This window comes from Acanthisitta chloris, unplaced genomic scaffold, assembly GCF_000695815.1.
Source record: "Acanthisitta chloris isolate BGI_N310 unplaced genomic scaffold, ASM69581v1 scaffold12066, whole genome shotgun sequence".
NCBI classification, from domain to species: Eukaryota; Metazoa; Chordata; class Aves; order Passeriformes; family Acanthisittidae; genus Acanthisitta; species Acanthisitta chloris.
Window position 1 is genome coordinate 5,775 of NW_008678740.1, and position 21,644 is coordinate 27,418.

The 21,644-nt window shown below is 43.4% G+C and overlaps 1 protein-coding gene across 1 annotated transcript; it reads right to left on the reverse strand.

Annotated features, from left to right (window-relative positions):
* Positions 1-2: 2 nt before the first annotated feature.
* RANGAP1 (Ran GTPase activating protein 1) lies at positions 3-19,943 on the reverse strand. The gene is made up of 15 exons (XM_009077030.1): positions 19,832-19,943; positions 18,476-18,603; positions 17,498-17,557; positions 16,656-16,835; positions 14,555-14,662; positions 13,212-13,370; positions 12,905-13,018; positions 11,354-11,453; positions 10,562-10,646; positions 10,020-10,155; positions 9,416-9,529; positions 8,983-9,085; positions 7,172-7,260; positions 5,190-5,311; positions 3-199 (listed from the first exon to the last, which is right to left on the reverse strand). Exons 1-15 carry the CDS (start codon positions 19,941-19,943, stop codon positions 130-132), a joined length of 1,680 nt encoding a protein of 559 aa, XP_009075278.1. The 3' UTR covers positions 3-129.
* Positions 19,944-21,644: the final 1,701 nt, after the last annotated feature.

Genomic DNA, 21,644 nt, shown 5'->3' on the forward strand with positions numbered 1-21,644 from the left:
CAGACTTCCTACAGGGAAAGGAGGAAAAAGGACAGCATGTCTGTATGGGCTCTAGGATGCTCTCCCACCACGCATCTCCGAGTGCTCTGCTGACGACAATCCTATGAGGGAAGGGAGATCTCTCATCTCTTACAGCTGGTGGAGGGTTTGTAAGAGCATGTGGCGAGCAAATGAACAGGAGTCAAGAGCACGGTTTGGTCTGTGGAAAGAGGAGAGAGAGATTTTAAACACTTTAAAAACTGCTTTTGTATCTGACTTTGAATGAGCAAATAAACACTATTTCCAACACTCTGGGCTTGCATGCCCAAAAACCTACACCTCTGCCCCTCAGTTACCTCTTCTGAAATCATTCCCTCATTGCTGCCCAGACCACTGCTTCCCAGGCAAATCTTTGTGAAAAACTCTTCTCCTGTTGCTGAGTCCAAGTCAGGAAGACAATGGCCAAAAATCCAAATGTTTATTTCCACAGGTAGGAAAAAATATAGCAACAGATTGCTTATCTGCAGTCCAGCATCTATTTGGGATAGAGTGAAGTGGGTGGGGGTGGAAATCCTCTTCCCTCCCTTCTGGCAATGGGATTTTAAAGAAAGATTCACTATGTAGGTCTCCAAAACATTGGTGACAACCTGCTTGCACCCAAGTCTTTTCTCACCAAGTCATCTGCTATCTACAACCTGTAACAGGTGTTAAAAATCATAGAATCATAGAATGTTAAGGAACAGACCTTAGAATGTTAAGGAATCAACCTTAGAAATCATCTAGTCCCAACCCCTCCCACGAGCCATAGGCAGGGATACCTTCCACTAGACCAAGTTGCTCAAGGCATTATCCAACCTGGCTCTGAACACTGCCAGGTGGTGACTTTGGTCTGAGAGCTTTTTAAGTCTTTAAAAAGAGGCAACATAACTTCCTGTCCTTTCCTCCTCTGAGGTCAAGTACTTTGCTGGGCCACCTTTCAGGATGCCTTATAAACAGCCCACAGAATCTGCAGAACAGCACAAAGGCTGCAACAGAAAGGTCCAACTCACACAGAATAATCTGCTCCTTGAAATTATATGATGGAAATACAGTCACAGCAGGATTAACATGGGGCTAAAGTTCCCCAGCATTCCAATCACCTCCCAGTAATGTATATTTGTTCCCACAGGCTAACTGTTAGCTAAGCATCATTGAAACTTTTAACAATCTCTATCCATCCTTCAAAGTGTTTTAATCCAATGTTTTCCAGTGTTCTGAGAATGAAAATCATTAATTTTACCTCTCTCCCACCACACCACAGCAAAGGAACCTGTAATGATGAATAGCAATGAAGCCTACTCAGTTGGGGAAAGAAGAGTGAGCTGAAATAAAGAGTGGAATAGCTAGCAAGGAACAAGGAATGCATTTCTGGGTTTAGAGCACACAAACAGTAGCTGCAGAATTTGTCTGGTAGAGCACTCCATGTCTGCTGCAGTTTAAAAGAGACACATCCTGGGAGATGACTTAATCCTTTTTATTCTCCCAAGAGCCATTCAATGCCTCACACTGAACAGGGTCACAGAATCACAGCATGGCAGGGTGAGGCATTTCAGCCACCAGCTTTGGCAGCCCCAGCCCTGTTTGCAATGAGGCTGGTTCCATTGAGGCAGCTGCCTGGTTTTGGAATGAGAGAACCTGAACTGTTGCTGTTGATCACAGCCAAGCTCTCCCAGCCTCCGCTCCTAACACCAAGCCTTCTCTAACACTAAAAATCTCCTTATTTGCTGTGGAGTTAAACTGCCTGCACTCTGTGCTAGACTGTTGAACGAGGCCACTGATGTGATGCAATTCAACAGCAAAAAGCAGCGTTTAAAAAAAAAAAACAAACCACATAATCACCCAACCAAAAACCCAGAACCCCAAACCCACCACCACTTCCAGGAAGTCACAAGTGGGCTAGCAGATAGCCACATACTTCCAGTGTTTCCACCAAAAAAATCATGGAAAAGAACACGTGGATTGACAGCACCCCCTTGTGTCCAAAGACAAGACAACGAGGCCTGACAGCAGCAGGGTAAGATGGATGCTGCTTCCAGTCTGTATCCATCCATCATTTTATTGAGCACAGAACATGGCCTACAACATCTCAAACTGTCACAAAAAGAAAGCAAAATGAGTATATACCAGAAGTAAACCCCCTGCAGCAAAAGGCAGCAGAGCTCTAGCCTAGGCAGCTACATGAACTTTACAGCTCTGGAAGCCCAAAAGAGCTAACTGCAACCCAAAAGGAAAGAAACAGAAAATATCACAAAAATGCATACCAGTTTGCTGCAAGTGAAGGAACTGTGGGTTTGACAAAGTGGAAGCAGTTTTGTTGCAGACAGAGGCCATATGAGCTCTGCATATTACTAGGTTTACCAGTTAAAGATTAGGATGTGATTTTACTGACAACTGCAAGAAGAGACAAGGTGGGGGAAGTTAATGGAGAAGCTGTGTATTGGTTTTGGCTGGGATGGAGTTAATTTTCTTCGTAGTAGCTGGAACAGGGCTGCGTTTTGGATTGGTGCTGAGAACAGTGTTGATAACACAGGGATGTTTCAGTGCTGCTGAGCAGTGCTCACACAGTATCAAGGCCTCCCCCACCTCTGACAGCACCTCACCAGTGAGCAGCAGGCCAAGGGTGCACGAAAGGCTGGGAGGGAACAGAGCCAGGACAGCTGATGCCAATTGTCCAAAGGTATATTCCATATCACATGGCATCATGCTCAGCATACAAAGCAAAAAGAAGGTTACACATGATCAAGCCCTGCTTTCCTGGAGATAGCTGAAGCAGTGAATGAGTTCCTTGGTTTGCTTTGCTTGCACAAGCAGCTTTTGCTTTACCTATTAATCTCTCTTTATGTCAACCCATGAGTTTTCCCACTTTTATTCTTCTGCTTCTCTTCCCCATCCCATCTGGGGGAGTAAGGGACTGTGTGGGGCTCAGTTGTCAGCTGGGGTTAACCCACAACAGACTGTTTTAACTGGACTCTGTGGTTCCTGAACAGATTACAGATGTCTGTATGATAATCTAAGAGCTGTTCCTTAATTCCCTTAGGGAAAGCATTTTAAGTAGTACATATATTCATACAACACAAAGGTGTAATGTTTGTATATAGCGCTGCACAGGACATGAGTTTCCCTGTAACACCCCACACCTTGCAACAGAGAGGTTTGCAAATCAGAAAGCTTCAGCTCCAAGCATTTCATAGCACCAGGGACACTGCAGGCTTGGCATTAGCATCAATACATCCACAGGCAGGCAGGCAGATCTGCCTTCTAACTGCAAGAAGCTCTTGGCTCTCACTTGGCTTTTACACAACCTTTGAACAATCTCACACTTCAGAGGGAGACTCTCCCCTCTTGTTCTTACAGTGAAAGGCTGGCTCTGGATTCAATGGGATTTTTGTTGATGAATCCATTAAAACAAGAATTTTACTCTTATTTTTTTGTCACATACAGCATCAATCATCTACAGTTGAAAACATTTATTGGGACAGGCCTACATACATACATATAGGCAGAGGGGGCACAAGTGTCTTTTGTGAGCAAAATTTGTTTAGAAGGACACATCAAGTCGAATTAAGAGGCTACTCCAGGCACTGAAACATGACATAAGCAATTAGAACAGTCAAATGCCCTGACCCACAGTCCCTTTTTCTGTATTCTCAGATTCCACCAGTTTAAGTTCCCTGTTTTAATAGCTGGGGCTTGATCAACAGCCAAGATCACAGGCACAAGCAGCAGTGCTAAAACAGCAGAAATTCAGTGATCTGTCTAAACAAGTTCCCATGACAACTCCTGATACTTCTTGCTTAAACCTATAATGATTGAGTTGGAGGTATATTTGTTCAATTGACAAAGCATATGATCATTGGCTTGTAACTGCCTAATTCTTAACCTGACCAAGCCAAAGAGGGGAGACAGCAGACAAGATGTTCCACAAGGGCTGCCAGGTTGGTATTTGCACATGTGTATTTTATTTTCCAAAACAGCCCTTAGCATGGCTGGTGGTTACTGGGCACATACCACTGCTACACAGCAGCTTTCACAGGTTCAGCCACACCAGTGCTTGGACAAGTTCTTTCCCTTTATCACAACTGGCCAGCTTCCAAGCCCAGGAGAACCAGGACAGACCACTAGTATTTGACTGCATGCCTACTGCCCATGTTTCCTACTGACCACAGGTATCTCATGCCTTTGCCTTCCATCAGTGAAAGATCTTAAGCATCTGCTTATTAGCAACACCCCATGAAAATCAGGAAGGCTTGAGCCTCATCCTAGAACCTGTTAAAAAGCTGTTCTAATCCTACATGGCACATGGTCTATGCTAAGCCAAACAGCACTAAGCTCCAAATGGATTTCAGACTTCTGCTGGTTTTGCCTAAAGTGACACTTTGGGCCTGTTCCTCCTCTTGACTGCTGAATAGTAGTATGGAATCCTTCCTCTCCTGAGGGAGAGTCTATTTGGCAGGATTTTTCCCCTAAATCTCATTACTGCTGAAATTCACACTGATTTAATCCAGAAGAGATGTTGCTTCCACAGTCATTTAATACATTTAGGAAGCTAAAGCTGGTGGGGACAGGGGTTTGTCCTATACACCTGTACTAGAAATAACATTCAGTATAGTCAGACAGTAAAAGCAGCTTATGCTTCCAATTTAGCTAACAGAAAAAGCACTAACCTTGTTGCTTTCACAGTAGGAGGTTTCATTTAGAAACAAATTCAGTCTTTGTGTTTGGCAGTGTTTTCATCTGCTGGTGTTCAGTGTCACACAGCATGACGATTCTGGTAGAGCTCTGCTGACCCTCACACTCAGACAGATGACTTGGAGGGCACAGTTAGATCCAGTGTACTCACAGTTCACTCAAGCAGTGGCCAGAAACCCAGCAGGTTTCCTTAAGCTCAAAACACCTCTTCTGTGACAAGCATTAGCAATCTCTGCTTCAGAGCCACTTCTTTGCAAAGCCAACTTCCCACTAGTCCTTTAGGACCAAGGTATTTTTTTTCCACTCTGAACCTCACAAACTAGAGTAAACAAGATAAAGCAGAGGCCTATTAAACTACTAATCCTCAGTTTCAGAACAGATATTTAGTGAGCTGTATCAGAACAGTTTGCCTGTAGCTATAAACCCTCAAACAGTCGCACTAGCTCCCATGGAGAAGACTGCATGGCAAGTACAATACTCACTTTGTGACAAAAGCAGAGAGCACTGGGACCAAGGACTTAGGGAAATAATCCTGCTGGACCATATGGTTCAAGGTCATAAGAATACCATAGAGGCTTGGAACAGCTTTGATCTTCTCTTCACTCTGAGAAAAGGACAAGAAGATGAAGTCAGACAGACAATCACAATTTGATCTAACCCACTGTAACTCACAGTGGCAATGAATTCTTTGTTGGATGAAGTGCTCCCACACACTGTAGCAGAGAATGCTGGTCACTAGATTAACTGCAATGTTCCACAAGGCAAAAGTTAGCCAATTCCATAGTCTCCCAGCACCTGAAATAAAGTATCAAGAACTTCCTAGTACTTATCAATTGACAGCAGCAGTGATGGGGAAAAGAAAGGAATGAACTTCCAAGTGAAACAGCCAAACCTTCTTGGGGGCCCTGTGTCAAAGTGTTTGTCTAAGGATTTTCACCAGACTTAATCCATAAAGAATTCAGTTGCCTAACAATTTTCCCTTGTATTATTCTGTAGCTAATTTTTTTAAACCACCTCCAGTTCTTTGGCAGGTTTCCTCCAGAAGGTGATGCAGTATTTACAGGACTGGTCTCAATTCTGCACAAGGTAAAGCCAATAGACACCCTCTGCTTGCATGATGCATAAGTTATCTTTGCTGTGAAACTAAACCTACATGTCTCAACTCTAATATTATTCTCATTTATTTCTCCACTGATATTTCAACAAAAAAAAAACACACCTCCAGACAGGATCTAGACCTAGGTGTATGACCCTGGACTTCATGGTGCTAAGAATATCTGTTGCTCATGTGCTTTTAGCTATGTGGGACAGAAAATGGCAGTACACTCCCTCTACACATGTGCCTAATTCATCAACAGTCCTCTATATCACAGAGGACAATCAACTGGCTGATCCTCAGGGTTTTATCATCAATGCCACTTCCTGACCTGAAAAAATTCTTCTGGAGCACAAGTCTGTGCTTTGTGCCACATGCATATTTGCTCTTTTCTATATGGGCAAGAGGTAGGTGGCAGTCCCCAAAACTGTTTTGGTCTGCAAAACAAAATGCCACCTCTGGTTCTACTGACCTCTCTGGTAAGTGGGAGGCTCGTGTTGGTCCAGTGCATAATGAACACAGATGCTAAATTGATTTTTAAGAAACTAAATGTGTCCAAGCATGTCAACAGCTGTCTAGACCCCAAGCTGGATATAACCAGAAGGCTGTACATAAACCTCTTCAATACCAGGCTGCTATAACAAATTATGGCTACTCTGTAGTTTAGAACTGTCTTGGTCCAAGCTTCCATTCTCAGTTTCCAGGCCTTGAGGCAGTGACAAACATTAACCCTTGCAGCATGAGCAGGCAAAGGTGTTTAGGTTTGCAGATAAACTCTTCCTAGCCACCTTACTGAAAGCAAAGCTACAAGTATCCTAATCCTAAGTCAATTTTCCCACTGACCCTCTATCTTTTCTCACAAGAAAGTTTACTCCATGTAACTACATATTTAACACTAGCATTTGGCAAAGATACTCCAAAGCATGCAGTTGAACACTACTGATGTGGCATGAGTAGCTGGATACACATTTTTGACCCCAAGCTACCAAGAGATCCTACCAAGAGATGCCCTAAAGGACTCCACTAGCTAATAATATTGTAGATTAGACTCCTGGACATGTCTTTTTATAGACACCATAATCTAGCAGCAGCACTATTGCCTTACCTGACCCTCCCTACCTTTAGGGGATGACTGAGAATGCAGAGCACGTTAAACAGAATGTGTACAGAGAGTTGACACCTCCTTCATCCTAATGCAACCTTGCAATTTGCAGTTTCTGCTGGACCTGCAGACTTCCATTGTCCCTGGACATCAGGCATGCACAGGCACCCAGCTGCTTCCATGGCAACATAATTACCCAAAACCCAGCCAGTCTGGTCTTCCACAGTCAAAACAGACCATAACTTAACTCTTTCCTGCTTCCTCACCTTAAGTAGTCCCATGTGGACCAAGAGGGTTGTGACAAATGCATCTGAATTAAATGTGGCAGAACCAAAGGCTTTTCTCATCAAGGCATCTAAAAAGAAACAAGGACATTATATTAACAATATGGAAAAAAAAGGACACAGATTTCAAGACCAAGATCGATCACACATAACCGCAGGGATCATCAGCTGTTAAAGGACTTTTGGGATGTAGTATCTGTAAAGGTTTCAGTTGTGTCTGCAGGGACTAGGTATAATCTCTGAAATACTGAGACAAGTAAAAGTATGTCCTGAAGTACACAGAAGAAAAAAAACCCAAACAAATAAAATCCAACAAAACACCACACCAAAATTCCCACACTGCCAAGCTTCAGGTGCAATTTGACCTCAGTCCTATGCACCACCAGATGCTCTGCTCAATGCATTTGAGCATGCAAGCTGTCTGCATACACACATCTAAACATGAACTATTGGAGCAGAGCACCAAGAGTCAGGGCCTTGATTTTTTAAAGGCCAGCAAGAATTCACCTCTCATTTGAAACCACAAGGAATGAGAACACAATGAGAGAATTTGTTCAGCTGTTTTCTGGGCTCACTTGGGACCAGTATTCTGCCACAAGCTACAGGCAAACCAGTGATTTAACCTCTCATGTCTGCAAGGTAGGCAAGGCACTCATTTTTCACCTCTGGCCTCTCTGGTTTCTTAGAACAGGCTGAATTCACTAGAGTGGCTGTAGAACAGTGCCAGGCATTAATCAGGGACCTCACTGTCAGCTCATGGTTACTTTTATGGAAGGAAAGTAATTGCTGGGTTCTGCCTTTCTTGAAGGAGCAGAAGTAGGGAACAGCTATAAATACATATGCAAGCACACTTCAGATAACAGGGATATCTCATGCTCCATCTTTTATTGGAGACAACCCACAATGGGCATGAACCAAGGTACACTAGGTCAGTGAGGTGCCAGCTGACTATTTTCAACTGATTAGACCCATAACCAACTGCAGAGAACCACTGCATTACTGTTTTGCAGACAACACCTAGCAGTTAGACCATGCCTATGTATTCCAAAGCAAAGAAATTCCAAACTTAATCATTCCAGTTCTTTCGCACAATACTGATACATAGCTCATGTGTGGGAGAACTGTCCTGCTGGGGGATTTGAAAAAGATGATAGGCAGTGGTCAGATGCCTGGGATTGTTTGGAAATTCCTGTTTCTGAGCAAGAACATGAAGGGATGCTATTAGTCCACATGCTCATTGAACCTGACCCAAACTACTGCTCCACAGTCTGTGTGGAACAGCCCTTTGTCTGTACATTAGCTTCTGTGCCTTGTTCCATGTTGGAAATAATCTGTTTCCTGAAGAAATTAAAGATGCTTCAGACTGATAAGGAGACATCAACTAAGAGATCTCTTTACACTCTCATAAGACTACACTGGGAGAAGTACAGTGTGTAATGCGCACTTCCTGCAAAATACTCTTTAAATACATAGCCTTGAAAAAGTAACTGACCTTGGAACACAGAACTACTGGCTACTGACAGCTTAGCATTGAGGAGATGCAGTAAGGGCAGCACAGGCCCACTAGGACAGCAGCTACAACAATCACCACCAGGCTTTGGCAGCACAAGATATGCCAAGTTCAAAATGAATCTCTGCTTTCACTCCACACCACAGCATGGCACAGCTGGGTAACTCATCTGCCAGGGACAAAAAGGCCCAATGGCCTGGCCCACAGGTCCTTCCCCCACATCACAGTGGTGTCCTCAGCACTGACACAGGTCATATCATAAAGTGAAGAAAGGCTCAGGCACCTGTTGTTTCATGCACTGCTGTTTTCACTGGGGCTTCATCTTTGAAGACTGAGGATATCCTTAGGAGAGTTGCAACTACTTTCTCTACATCAGATGTATCTGTCTGAAAGAGAAAAAAGTTAAGAAATCAGTTCACTGCTCACCAGCTACAGAACACAGGGCTCTGCTAGAGCTGTGGCAACAATCACAGCCTTCAGCTGACCGACATCAGCTTTGCCTTGGCCATACCACAGGGCACAAGCAACACCAACAAAATTACTTTATGTAGAAGCTCTGATGCCACTATAAGCATTAATTGCATCATCTGCAGTGGTCCCCAAGTTCCTTGGGACCACTGGAGAGAAGATGGAAATCCAGGTCTCAAGAAGTTATCACCTCTGGGGATTAAATGATTCTGAGAGAAAAATGAAGTACAGACAACTATCTCACCTACCTGCTGAGCTATCAGCACAGAGCACCTCGGTCCTAGTCGCAGCAACTTCTCTGGTGATGGGAAAGCAAGAAATGTGGCAACATCCACAGGAGGAGATGGCACTGGAGTTGAAGCCTGAAATACACAAATTCCAACTCAAGTTTACTCTTACAAGTAGATAAATTGGTTCACCAGAGGCACATGGGACAGGTCAGGACACAGCTACATCATGTCAGAATTTGTTCTGTTTGAAAACTGTTTGAGGCTGAGATGAGCCTGAAGTTGGAATAGCCTGAATATGCCAACAAGACTGCATGGCATTGCATGTACAAGGCTCCCACCACTCTCTGAACACAGGAAGAATTTCCATCCATGTGTTGCTACAACCACTATTCAGCCTCTCTCTCCATGCACGTGTACACATGCACACTTCAACAAAGCACCTTTTTCCAAGTAATCCATTTTCTTTATTTCCTGAATTCTATCTCCTTGTTGCAGCAGTGCCAGCCCACACAGGAATGTGAATGACTGCCAGCACTGCAAGTTCAGACTCACTCCAGATCTCATTTCCTCCTTTACTCTCCTCCAGCTGAGGAAACAGGAATCCATCTGGAAGTAAGTTTACCTGTGAATCAATTATCTTCTTAGGTGTCAGAGGTTCCTGTTCTTCCTCCCCTCTCTCCTTCAGCTGTTGCTGTTCCTCCTCCTCTTCCTCTTCATCCTCCTCTTCTTCATCATCATCATCATCTTCATCATCATCACTAAGGTTTGAGTGTTATGCATTACATTAATTACATACTTGCAATTCCTGTACATTGGCACTCAAAACATGTTTTTCAAGAACAATAGAGCAGCCTCTCCTCAAGTCTTACTGCAAGAAGCACATCTCACCTACAACAGACTGAGAGGACACTCAGGCTTCAGTCACTCAGTTGGCAACAGCAAAAACACTGATTAACACAACCAATAACTGACACTAAGATAAGTCCATCAATGAGAACACCACACAAGGTAATACCCTGCTCATGGAATCCCTTGGCTGCGCTCTACATTCCAACTAACATCCATCAGCAATGATACAGTTGTTATTTTAAAGTGAGACAGGCAAAGGAAAGTGTTGATGAAAGTCATCAGAAAATCTGATTTAGACTCTGGTACCCTGCCTACCTCAAAGATCCCAGCACAGCTGCCATATTGAAACTTTCAAGGATCTCCTGGAGTTGTTCACAACCCTCTTCTCCCAGATAGTTACCTAGGTTGAGAAAGGAAAGAAAGGAGACTCAGATGCACACAAGCTTGTGCTTGAGGATTTAGCTGTATATTCTTATCTCTTGTTTCTGAAATTGAACAGTTATCAGCCATTTCTATGCAACACCTTAGGGGCAGCAACACAGGCTGCAGTTAGACAATCAAACAGTTGCTAAACAGCAGCATTACACAATGCTTGGAGACATAAAATCCCCTAATTTTTCAGGGTGTGTTTGAGAGACTTCTTGTTAGTTCTATAAACAGGTCTTGTTCTCAGTGATTCCACAACAAGGACACACCGCATCAGTGAAATGCTGTGACCCAAGGTATGAACAGCAAATGTCAACAACAGCCAAAGTTCTCCCACTCTTCTGCAGAGATGAACACAGGTTTGTGCTTGCAAGTATGAAGTATGAGTTCACACTGAACAACTGAAAAGTTCTTCTGCGAACGGCTATAGATATTAGTTTAATCTTTCCACCTTACAACATGTACCAAAAATGCTTAACAATTAACTGAGTTCATGGTTTAAGAAAACTTTCAGGATCTAACTGCTTCCTGTCCCAAGGTCATGCAAGTTCAGCTACTCTCAGGTTACCATTTCTTAAATGCTGACAACTGCAAGACAAGAACATGTGATTCTGTCAACATTCTTCCTAGTGGTTTCTCATTGGAACCAAACTAGACATACTTTGATCTAGCACTACATACCATTGAGATCCAACTTCTCCAACTCTGCTTTATCTTCAATAGCTTCAGCAACAGTCAGAGCAGCATCTCGTTTGATCTCACAGAAAGACAAATTCAGTTCCTAAGAAGAAAAACATTTGTTTGCAGAATTCCTATTAACATCCATCATCCCATAAATTTGATGTACTCTTAAGTGCCCTCAAAAGACTCTCATTTGAAGAGGCTCTCAACAAAAAAAGTATTTTTAGTTGAAAGTAAAACATGACACATACTCCTACCTCATACACCTAAAAGGCACATTTTGAAACATACTGTTGGTAAGAGCAGCACTGTTAAAGGTAACTATTTTAAAGTACCTAGAGATCACTGCCTACCTAAAAGGCAACAGACACTTCAGTCCTTAACAATCAGCTGACTGGAGGTCTTCACTTATCAAGGTTCACAAAAGCACTCCAGAACTCACACTCCAGTAAGTCTAACTGAAGAAGGGTAGCTACTATACTAAAACTCCACATTTGCTTTTGACTCTTTGCTTGCAAGTTAAGGCCTTTAAAAGGCAAGCCATAAGTGGTTCTACATCTGCCAGACAAAGCCAGCAGAGAAACCACGTGGACACACTAGTAAGAGTAAAGTTATACAACAGCCAGGCACCATCCCCCACCTTTCCACCTTGTGCTCAATCAATCCTTTCCCAAGAGATTTAATATTAATAGCAGAAGGGAAGCAGTCCTTGAACAGAATGCACCAGCTGTGATTGCTTCATGCTGCCCTCCCTCAACTATTTCTGCTCTGAAAAAAGAAAAAAACAACAGATTTAACTTCTGGCTGTTCATCTTGATATCCTCATTACTCAGGTTTTCCTGGGAGATTCAGATATAACTTCCAGTAGAACCAGCAGAAGCCTAAGCACACCCCAAAGAACCTACTTCTTTCTGCACCAGGTTCATATACACAGATATCAGAACTCAGCTGAAATTTTTTCTTTGACTGCAGTTTTAGGAATTGTGTTCAGCATCTGTCTCAGTGTGGTTGTGACTCACAGCAGGTGTTTCTAGAGATCCTAGTTTACCTGTGTTATTGACTGGACTTCAGACTGTCTAGAATGTTGTCAGATTCAAATCCTGTGCAAATACTGATGTAGGAGGTTGCGCTATTGCCAAAAACTAAAAATACCCGGACCTTTGATAGGCCTCCTACAAAGAAAAACCATTAACTGTATGAATTCCAAAAAGAAGAGATTACAAGGTGTTCATGAAGAGAGACATGTCAGTCCCCACTCATGACTGAGAGGTTCTAAAAGCAGAAGCTTCCATTATCAGATTTCTTGAATAGTACTTGTTGAGTTGAACCAACAGCTTCAAAAACATCAAGCAGAGACTGAACAGATCACAGGTAGATGTAGAACAGCCACAGCTAGATGCAGTGATACCACTGATCTGCAACAGTTTATTGCTTTTCAGTTGTGAGCACAGAGCCTGGATTGAAATGAATCCTACTTCAAAATACTCAGTCGTGGTAGAAAAAAAGGACAGAAATACAGAAAGTGGGAACTGGACAGGAAAAATACAGTACCTTTAATTTATTAAGCCCTTCCTTAACAGCATCAGCAATAGCAACAGCACCCTTGGAACGCACCAGGCAGTCTCCAAAGTTGATCACTTCAATCTGCCGAAGAGCCTTCAGGGTCTGCAGAAAAGCACAGCACAAATGTAAAAGTAGAGACATGCAAGTAAATGAACATCCTATCCCTTCTGGCATGTCATCTTTCCCATTGCAACATGGCATGAGGTTCCACTGACCCAAAAGTGCTAATGATAACTGTACTTGAAGAGACTGGAGGCAGAAGACAAGCCCAAAGCACCTGCTTCGAACAACTCACCTCTGCCATGGCCACAGCTCCTTTCTCTGTGAAGGTGTTGTCATTCAAGTTTATGACTTTAAGCAGTGGGTTGATAGCAAAGGCCTGAGCCAGTGCTGTTATGCCAGGATGGTTAATTCCATTCTGTGGCATGTGGACCTCTTCCAGAGTCCCAATGATCTGGGATAGGATGCAGACAGGGGGGAAAAAAAAAAAAAGCTGTTAGAAGATGTACTTCAACTTCAGAGTACACTGCTACCCTCTTTGGGTTAAAACTGCTCGAGTTTCAAAATCGCACCAGTTCTTCTACAGAGAATTGTTTGCCAGCAATTATGTCACAAATCTGGGTGAACTTGCAGGCTCGTGGCAAGTGTTAGATTAAAACAAAGCCCCGATTCAGAGAGTCACAAGTATCATCCTCCTAGTATGCCTGCTCTAAATAACTCACAAAAATTCATCAGCTGTGGTTCAACAGCACAGAAACAGACCGTGCAATATGACTGCTTATGGTACTTCTCTAATTAAGATCTGCATTTTGCCCCTACTGCAGAAGCAAACATGTAAGAAAGTATAAACCCTGTTTACAGACTAAACAGCATGTCACAAGACACTGTAATTAATCCCATTTTGGTAGTGCCATTCAGTCTTAATTCTCTATGAATCACTTCATTATGCACTCAAGTATTTTAAAAAAACATCTTGTTTTTGCCATGATTGTCAAAAAGCACACCTAGATGGTTCTTTAAACATAAAAAGTTAACCTGTAACCTGCAAAATTACTGGTTTATATCTGACAATATGCATCATAATTCTGAAGTCACTCCTAGCAGCAACTGAGGAAAGAAAAGGGAATTAGGTGGCCTCAACCACAGTGAATTCTCTTCCTCCAAGAAAAGTGCAAGTCAGCCAGTGACAGCCAGAGAAAACTAGGCAGCAGTTCGAGCCCTGACCAGACAATCCTAGCAAAAAACCATTGGGTTGCTTTTGCCAAATGACTGAACAACTAGACAAAGTAGCACTCGAGAGGTCAGCTGGTATACCCACCCCAGTGCCAAACAACTTCCATTAGGATGGAGGGAGGAAAAGGAATAGGACTACTATTAAATTACTCAAGAGATGACTAATTCTCCCTCAAGTAACTACTTTACACAGCCACTAGTTATGTGTTCAGAAATTTAGGTCATGTAAACAGTCATCAATTCTAATTGCATTTGTTGAAGATTTGTTTCAGCAGCAAACAACATCGCAACTTCAGCGAACCAACCACCAGCTACTGCCTCCAAGCTCTGTGTGCATTATCAACACTAGCAGTGGATCGTACCTTGCTCCAATTCGCTGTCAAGAAGCTCTGGTTTTGTACTTACCCCAAAGGCTTCAGCCAGGGCAGTGGCACCATCATTCTCCAGACGATTTCTGCCAGCCACAAATATTTTCAGAGCAAGAGGCTTGCCTTGGGCACTTGATTTCCAACTCTTTCAGCTGCCAGTATCTAATGATAAAACAAAGCAGTTCATACTACCTCAGCATCTCCTTCTAGAAGAATCCAACTGTGTTTTGTAGATCCAGCTCCCAAGAAATACTTTGGTCACCACTGAAATGTACCTGCTTCTCCAGTAGGGTATAGAATAAAACTGTCTGTGCCTACAACATCCGCACACCACAGCCGTAAGCAAGAATTGATAATTTTGCAACATGATAAAACAAAGCAGTTCATACTACCTCAGCATCTCCTTCTAGAAGAATCCAACTGTGTTTTGTAGATCCAGCTCCCAAGAAATACTTTGGTCACCACTGAAATGTACCTGCTTCTCCAGTAGGGTATAGAATAAAACTGTCTGTGCCTACAACATCCGCACACCACAGCCGTAAGCAAGAATTGATAATTTTGCAACACTGGAACACACTGAGCCACTAAGAACATTTAGTTCTTAAAGAGGTAAACATCTAGAGCCTTGGCAATCATGACAGTCCCAGTTTTGTTTCATCCAACAGGCATCCCTTCAGTGCTAGCCTTGGCAATAATGTTCACTCAAATCCAAGGCTACTAGCTCTCTTGACATAGAATATAGAGTTTAGGATAGAACTGTTTTCCTGTCCTGGAAAAACATAACATCTTCACACTTCCAAAATTTATCAGTGAAAGCATGTAGAGGGATAAGATCTTGAGACTGGAAAAATAGAACAACAAGAAACTAAGTTTAAAGGTAAACATGCAGTCCTGCACATGGAGAGAAATAGCCTTAAGTACCGGGGCACAACTTGGGACAAAGATAGCTTGGCAGAGAAGAACCTGGGAGTCCTAGTGGGTAGGAAACTGACTATGAGTGAGCAATTACAACAATAGCAATTCAACACCTTGAATACTGCGTACAGTTCTGGGCCCCTCAGTTCAGGAGGGATATTGAGGTGCTGGAGCAGGTCCAGGGAAGAGCAATGAGGCTGGTGAAGGGACTCAAGCACAGGGGCTACGAGGAGAGGCTGAAGGAGTTGGGGTTGTTTAGCCTGGAGAAGAGGAGGCTCAGGGGAGACCTTATCACCCTCTACAACTCCCTGACAGGAGGCTGGAGTCAGGGGGGGGCTGGTCTCTTCTCACAGGCAACCAGCAGTAGGACAAGAGGGCACAGACTCAAGCTCTGCCAGGGGAGGTTTAGGTTGGATACTAGGAAGAGATTTTTTACAGAGAGAGGAATCAGGCATTGGAATGGGCTGCCCAGGGAGGTGGTGGATTCACCTGGAGGTTTTCAAGGTGAGACTGGATGTGGCACTTAGTGCCATGCTCTAGTAACAACAGTAGGGTTGGACTCTACAATCTGAGATCTCTTCCAACCCAGCTGATTCCATGACTCTATAATAAGCACTTCAAGCAAAGAAAGTCTACTGGGCTGCCTTGGGAAAAGCAATGACAGCAGGTTAGTGATCCTTCTCTACTCAGCCCTGTGAAATGCATCCAAGTACTGTGTTCAATTCCTGGCTCCTACATGGACAAACTGGGAGGAGTCCAGCAAAGGGTCCAAAGGATGATTAAGGAATTGGAGAATTCTACTCACTGGGAAAGGGCTGAGAGCTGGAATTATTAAGGCTGGAGAAGAGAAGGCTCTGGGGTACATACAGTCCACATGTAAGAACAGCTAGCACAGGACAAGGGAAGAAGTTGGTGTAAAGAAGACAGAGCCAGACAAACGCACACAACACGATGCACAGAAAATACTATTTAAACACAACCCCTCTTTTTTTACTGTAAGGGTTATTAAATATTAGGATAGACTACTCATGGAGCTTGTGAAGTCTCCATATTCAAAACCTGGCTAGACACAAGCCTGAACAACCAAGTCTAGTAGCCTTGAGCAGGGGAGTTGACAATCACCAAAGATCCCTCCCAAACTCAGCCATTCTGTCATACTGTGCAGGCAAGTCTGAAACCAAGTCCTGGCTCTGACCTCATTCCCAAAGGGGGACAACCCTTACCTTGCCACCACCAATGCCCATGCCACAGTTATTGAGCTTGAGCTCCTGTAGAGTGTAGCATGCAGGGCTCTTCAGCAGAGCCTCAAAGCCACGCACACCGTCTGGCCCAAAGGCATTGTCACTCAAATCCAGCTCCACCAGCTGGGCTCCAGCAGTGATGAGTGCATCCCCCAAAGAGATCTGTAAGGAAACAGATGGCAGTGAGTGGGTGGGCGTGAATTAACTTTTAGTGACAGCATCGCTGCAGTGGCTAGGTATGACAGTGATGCTGCAAAAATTTTCCACTTTGAAGATATTCTGCAAAGCTGCATGGGGAAAGAAAACTTTGCAGCTAAATCCAGAGAGGAAGTTGTGCAGATTAAGCTAAAGATAACCATAAGTAATTACTAAGAAACAATCCTATCCCTTTAGGTCGAATACATACTTTAAGTCAGTTTCCCCCTCTACACTGATGAAAGAAAAATTGTTTTCATTCTGTTGAGTTCATCATGTTCTTGCTTCATAGGACTCAAGGAGGCAAGGATCTCTTAACGGTCTTGGAGAAGATGGCCAGATGATTTATTAAGAAAGCTTAGCTCTCATTCTGTTTATCAGATCATGAAGACGTTTTCCCAAGGGACAAGCTCCTTCACTAGCATGGACTTGCATTTATCCTTTTAGCAACTCTTCTCCACTTCATACAGGAGGAGCAAAAAAGAATCACTCACCTATTCTGAGATATTTAGTGTTAACAGTGCAGAGAAGGATCAGCTCTGCACCAAAAAACATACTCCCACAAAAAGCATGACAGGTGAGAAAACAGGTTATATTAGTCAGAAGTCTCAGATCCAGTTTTTACTTACCAAAGCAGGAGGGATCTCAGACCTCAGCCTTCCTGTGAACATGTCACTCCAATGACATCTCTAAAATAAGAAACATACAGATAGAAACCACTAAAATATTTAGGTCAACACAGTTGTATAGAGGCTTACACATATAAGTTGCATTACCTCACTGGGAACAGCTTAATGCTGTCTGCCTTCCCTTGGGTCATCATTTGACTGTGCCAAAGAGCTACAAGAACTACTGTTACAATCACTTCACTCGCAAGGACATAAAGCCACTGAAATGCACACCATGAACACCACCATACAAGAATGCTTGCTTGTATTCAAGTTGGAATTCTTCTCTGCTGAGAAAATTACCACAGAAAAAAGGAACAGGAAACTGAAGGATACATTAGGAATGCTGATTTTACTAAGGTATGGAGCTAAACAATCTGAATTTGCTTGAGAAGCCACACTTGGGTGACTAATGTGTATCAGTGTTTCAGATCACACTCCTTCAGGGGACAGTGTCTCCAGCAGCAAAGCATCCCCTTAACATTAGGCTAGAGCAATAGTGGGTAAACATAGCTTGGGCACAGATACACCTCACGGTGCATTTCCTCCATTATTTTCTCCCTATTCAGACCTTCTCTGAAGGCTCATTCTCCAGAAGATCTGCCCCAGCTCTCCCTGAAGAACTAACGGTTTTGTTGCCATATTTCTTTGTTTACTGATGCTGCATCTGCAGAGAGGCTCTTCCTGACACAGCTTCCCAGATTTAAGACTGAAAGACTTCTAAACAGGAACAGTTAGGAATACAGAAACTGTTCCCCTTATCCCCAAAAATCCCCAAGTTACGCTGTATTTTTGTGTGGTTGCTCTTCCTACTGGAAGAGCCATCAAGCAAGCTTCAGGGCTAACCCAAGGCAGACTTCTGCAGGAAGAGCCTAGACAGGCCTTCAGTATTTCCATGTTACTGCCTCCCCTTGACTGCATCCCACTTGAGAATCTCACCTTGAGCTCACATTTCTTCTCCAAGGCTTTTGCAATGACCTTGGCTGCCTCCACACCTACTGTGTTGCCTTCCAGGCGCAAGGCTTCAAGGCCATCAAATTCCTCGATTTGCTTGATCACTTCTTCAGCTGGAAAAAGCAGATAGTGATGTTAGTCTTTCAACCATCATCTTGGGTGCCACAGTAACCCTCTGATCCAGCAATACTTGCTTAACTCTACCCTTAGCAAAAACCAGCTGAACAATGTTATGTGAAAGGACCCTGAAATAGCAATAGGAACAGAGCTAAAGCATCGGGTCGCTGGAGAATGCTCTTCATCCCCTACCCTGCCTTCTCATCAGGTCTTTATAGTTCTATTCTGATAGCAATCCTCCTACTTGAAAAAGTAGGTTTTCTTACTTCCTAAGTAAAATTCCTCTGCCATTCAGCATATGGTTTAGGAGCTAGAGTGCATGTGCCTACAAAGGTACAAGGACTAAGTTAAAAGTTGATGGGAACTGGTGCCACATCAACAGGAAGAAGTTCCCACTGACTGGCAAAAGTAGACGCCTGGTTAGCACACATCACAGTGGAATAATTTAACTCCAGAGCAATCCTATGCAAGGCACAGGAACAGGCTGCAGTCTCCCCTGTCAGTGGGCACTAGTATCACTCCCAGGCTCCAAAGCTTTTTCCCATAGTTTAGTAGCTCTGAACTACTAAAGCAACCTATAAAAAAGCATCACCTCTGGAATCAGCAAAACAGGTAAGCACTATAAGCAAATAGAAACATGCTGTTTCTTGGTGTGGCAGAAATGTTGATCTAAGAATATATATACTTCCTCCAGATGTTTACTGCATAAGCAGCCACTACAAGGCTTTTTTATCGTGAAACATACATACACCAGTGAGTGATAATGGAGGAAAAGAAACACAGCAAAGAAAAAAAAAAATAAAGTAAGAATCTAACAAATAGGTCAGAACCTGGAAAGAAACTGAACTATTGCAGTAGACTAATGTATCAGCCCATTCCTCTGTGCAGGTCTTGTTTCAAGAGCTGTGATCCACTTGCTTGCTGTTTTCAAAAGGAGCACTGACTTCTGATGCACAGTGACTGTCAAAAGCACTTAAAGAGAACACCAAGAATACAACAACTACAAACCAGGGGCCAGAACCCCAATTCTGGCAGCTGCAGCATGGCCAGGGCACCAGATCAATGCAGGGCACCAGAAGGGAAGGAAACATCTCCATCAGAAGCAGCTGTAGTTGAACGACTCTTGTATTATGTACTTGTCCATGCAGGATTAGCCAGAGGTTTACCACACGATTCTACAATTTCAGGGAGACACCTCACAAACACAAGGGTATTTTCTCTTACCATCTTCAGCTGTGTTGAGTTTAAGGCTCTGGCCTTTGAAGCTCAACTGTCCACCAGCCACTTTGGTTTTAGCAAGTGACTCTGCAAGCTTAGCGATGTCTTCTGATGCCATTTTTCTGCTTTTTCCCAAACGTTAAGAGCTGTCAATTAAAAGAAGTTGTCAACATAAACCTCAAGCTACAATACATAATCTGTATGAATGAATTATCATAATAATTTGATCATGAATGTGGTTTTTGTTACTGAGATATCTAATTGAGTTTTCAGTGTCATCAGTGCTTCCTTCAGAGCTAAATTAGGACAGGTGGCTGGATTAATATTCCAAAGCCAATCAGGCAGAAGGCTCTGATTCTTCCTGTACTAACAAGCTTGGGTTTTGAAGTTGTTACACTTCATAAATAAACAGTAGGTAAAATTATGGATTAAGGCTACATTAAGACATTACTTTTCATGCAACACTACCAATTAAAATGTAATATTCCTCTCCTCAAATTCCACCCCTTAATTATATGTGCTGCACACTTCCCTGCCCTCCACAGCATGCTAGAATGAACACAGCTGGTTTTCCTTTTCACTGACATCCCCAGGAGTGTCCTTGTCAGCACAGTTCCAGAACCACCCAGTTGCTGAAAACATCATGTGTGCTGCATACAAAACTACCTCAGGTTTCTGGCTTCCCTTTCCTTTCAAATGTCCCACACAGATTCAGCCCATATTAAACAGGATGATCTTACACTGATGGTCAGTGAGCATTTTGCCTTGAGGCACAAGTTTGATGCCAGTAATGCCTGGTAACATCTGCATAGCATTATTTAATGAACATCAATCAATATTATCAGCAGGATAAAAAGAGCAGGTCCCTTATCCCAATACCTCCACTGAGACAGAAGACTTCACACACTTAATGCTTAGAAGCAACATCCTTAAAACAGACTTCAGGTGTCAGAAGGGATGAAGCTTCATTGCTACAATGAAAACTGGTTCCCTTCCATTCTTACCTTACTTAGAAGTGACCCCACACTCTTGCAGCCCTTTGACCTCAAAAGCACTGGTTTTAAAACAGCCTAAACAAACTGTGATGTTCTTCTATACTCTACAGGTCTGCTCACTCGCTTTGCTTCTCTTCCCCTTAAATCGCCTTTTACTTTCTTTACCTCACACACAGACTACTTCCTAATCTCCACATACAAACCCAGCAGCACATCCTGAATCATGTTTTATTGCAAACATCAGCCACACCCAGCTGTCAACCTACCAGACGTCCCTTCACTGATAGCTCTTCCGCAGGGAAAGCTTTGGAGAAAAAAATTAAAAAAAATTAGAGTTTGTCGGACAAATAAAACCAAGATCTGGAAATGCCTGAAGAGAGGTTTCAGCATTGCTTAGAGAATTGAATATATAACATACAACAGAATATTCAGAGCTGGAAGGGATCCACAAGGATCATCTAGTCCAACTCAGCCGCGCACAGAACATCCCTGATAATCACACCATAAGCCTGAGAGTGCTGTCCAAACACCTCTTGAGCTCTGTCAGGCTTGGTGCTGCGACCCTGGGGAGCTGTTCCAGTTCCTAACCACCCCCCGGGTAAAGTGCCTTTTCCAAACACCGAACCTAAACCTCCCCTGACACAGCTTCAGGCCATTCCCTCAGGTCCTATCACTGGTTGTACGAAGGTGTACACTTCCTGACAGTCAAGAGAGTTAGTTCAAACGAACACCATTTCGCCCACACCGACAGACACCGGCTACCTGCCCGCTGCCTTAAGGAGGAGCCCGCTCCGCTCGGCCCACGCTGCCCGGGGAGAGCGGGG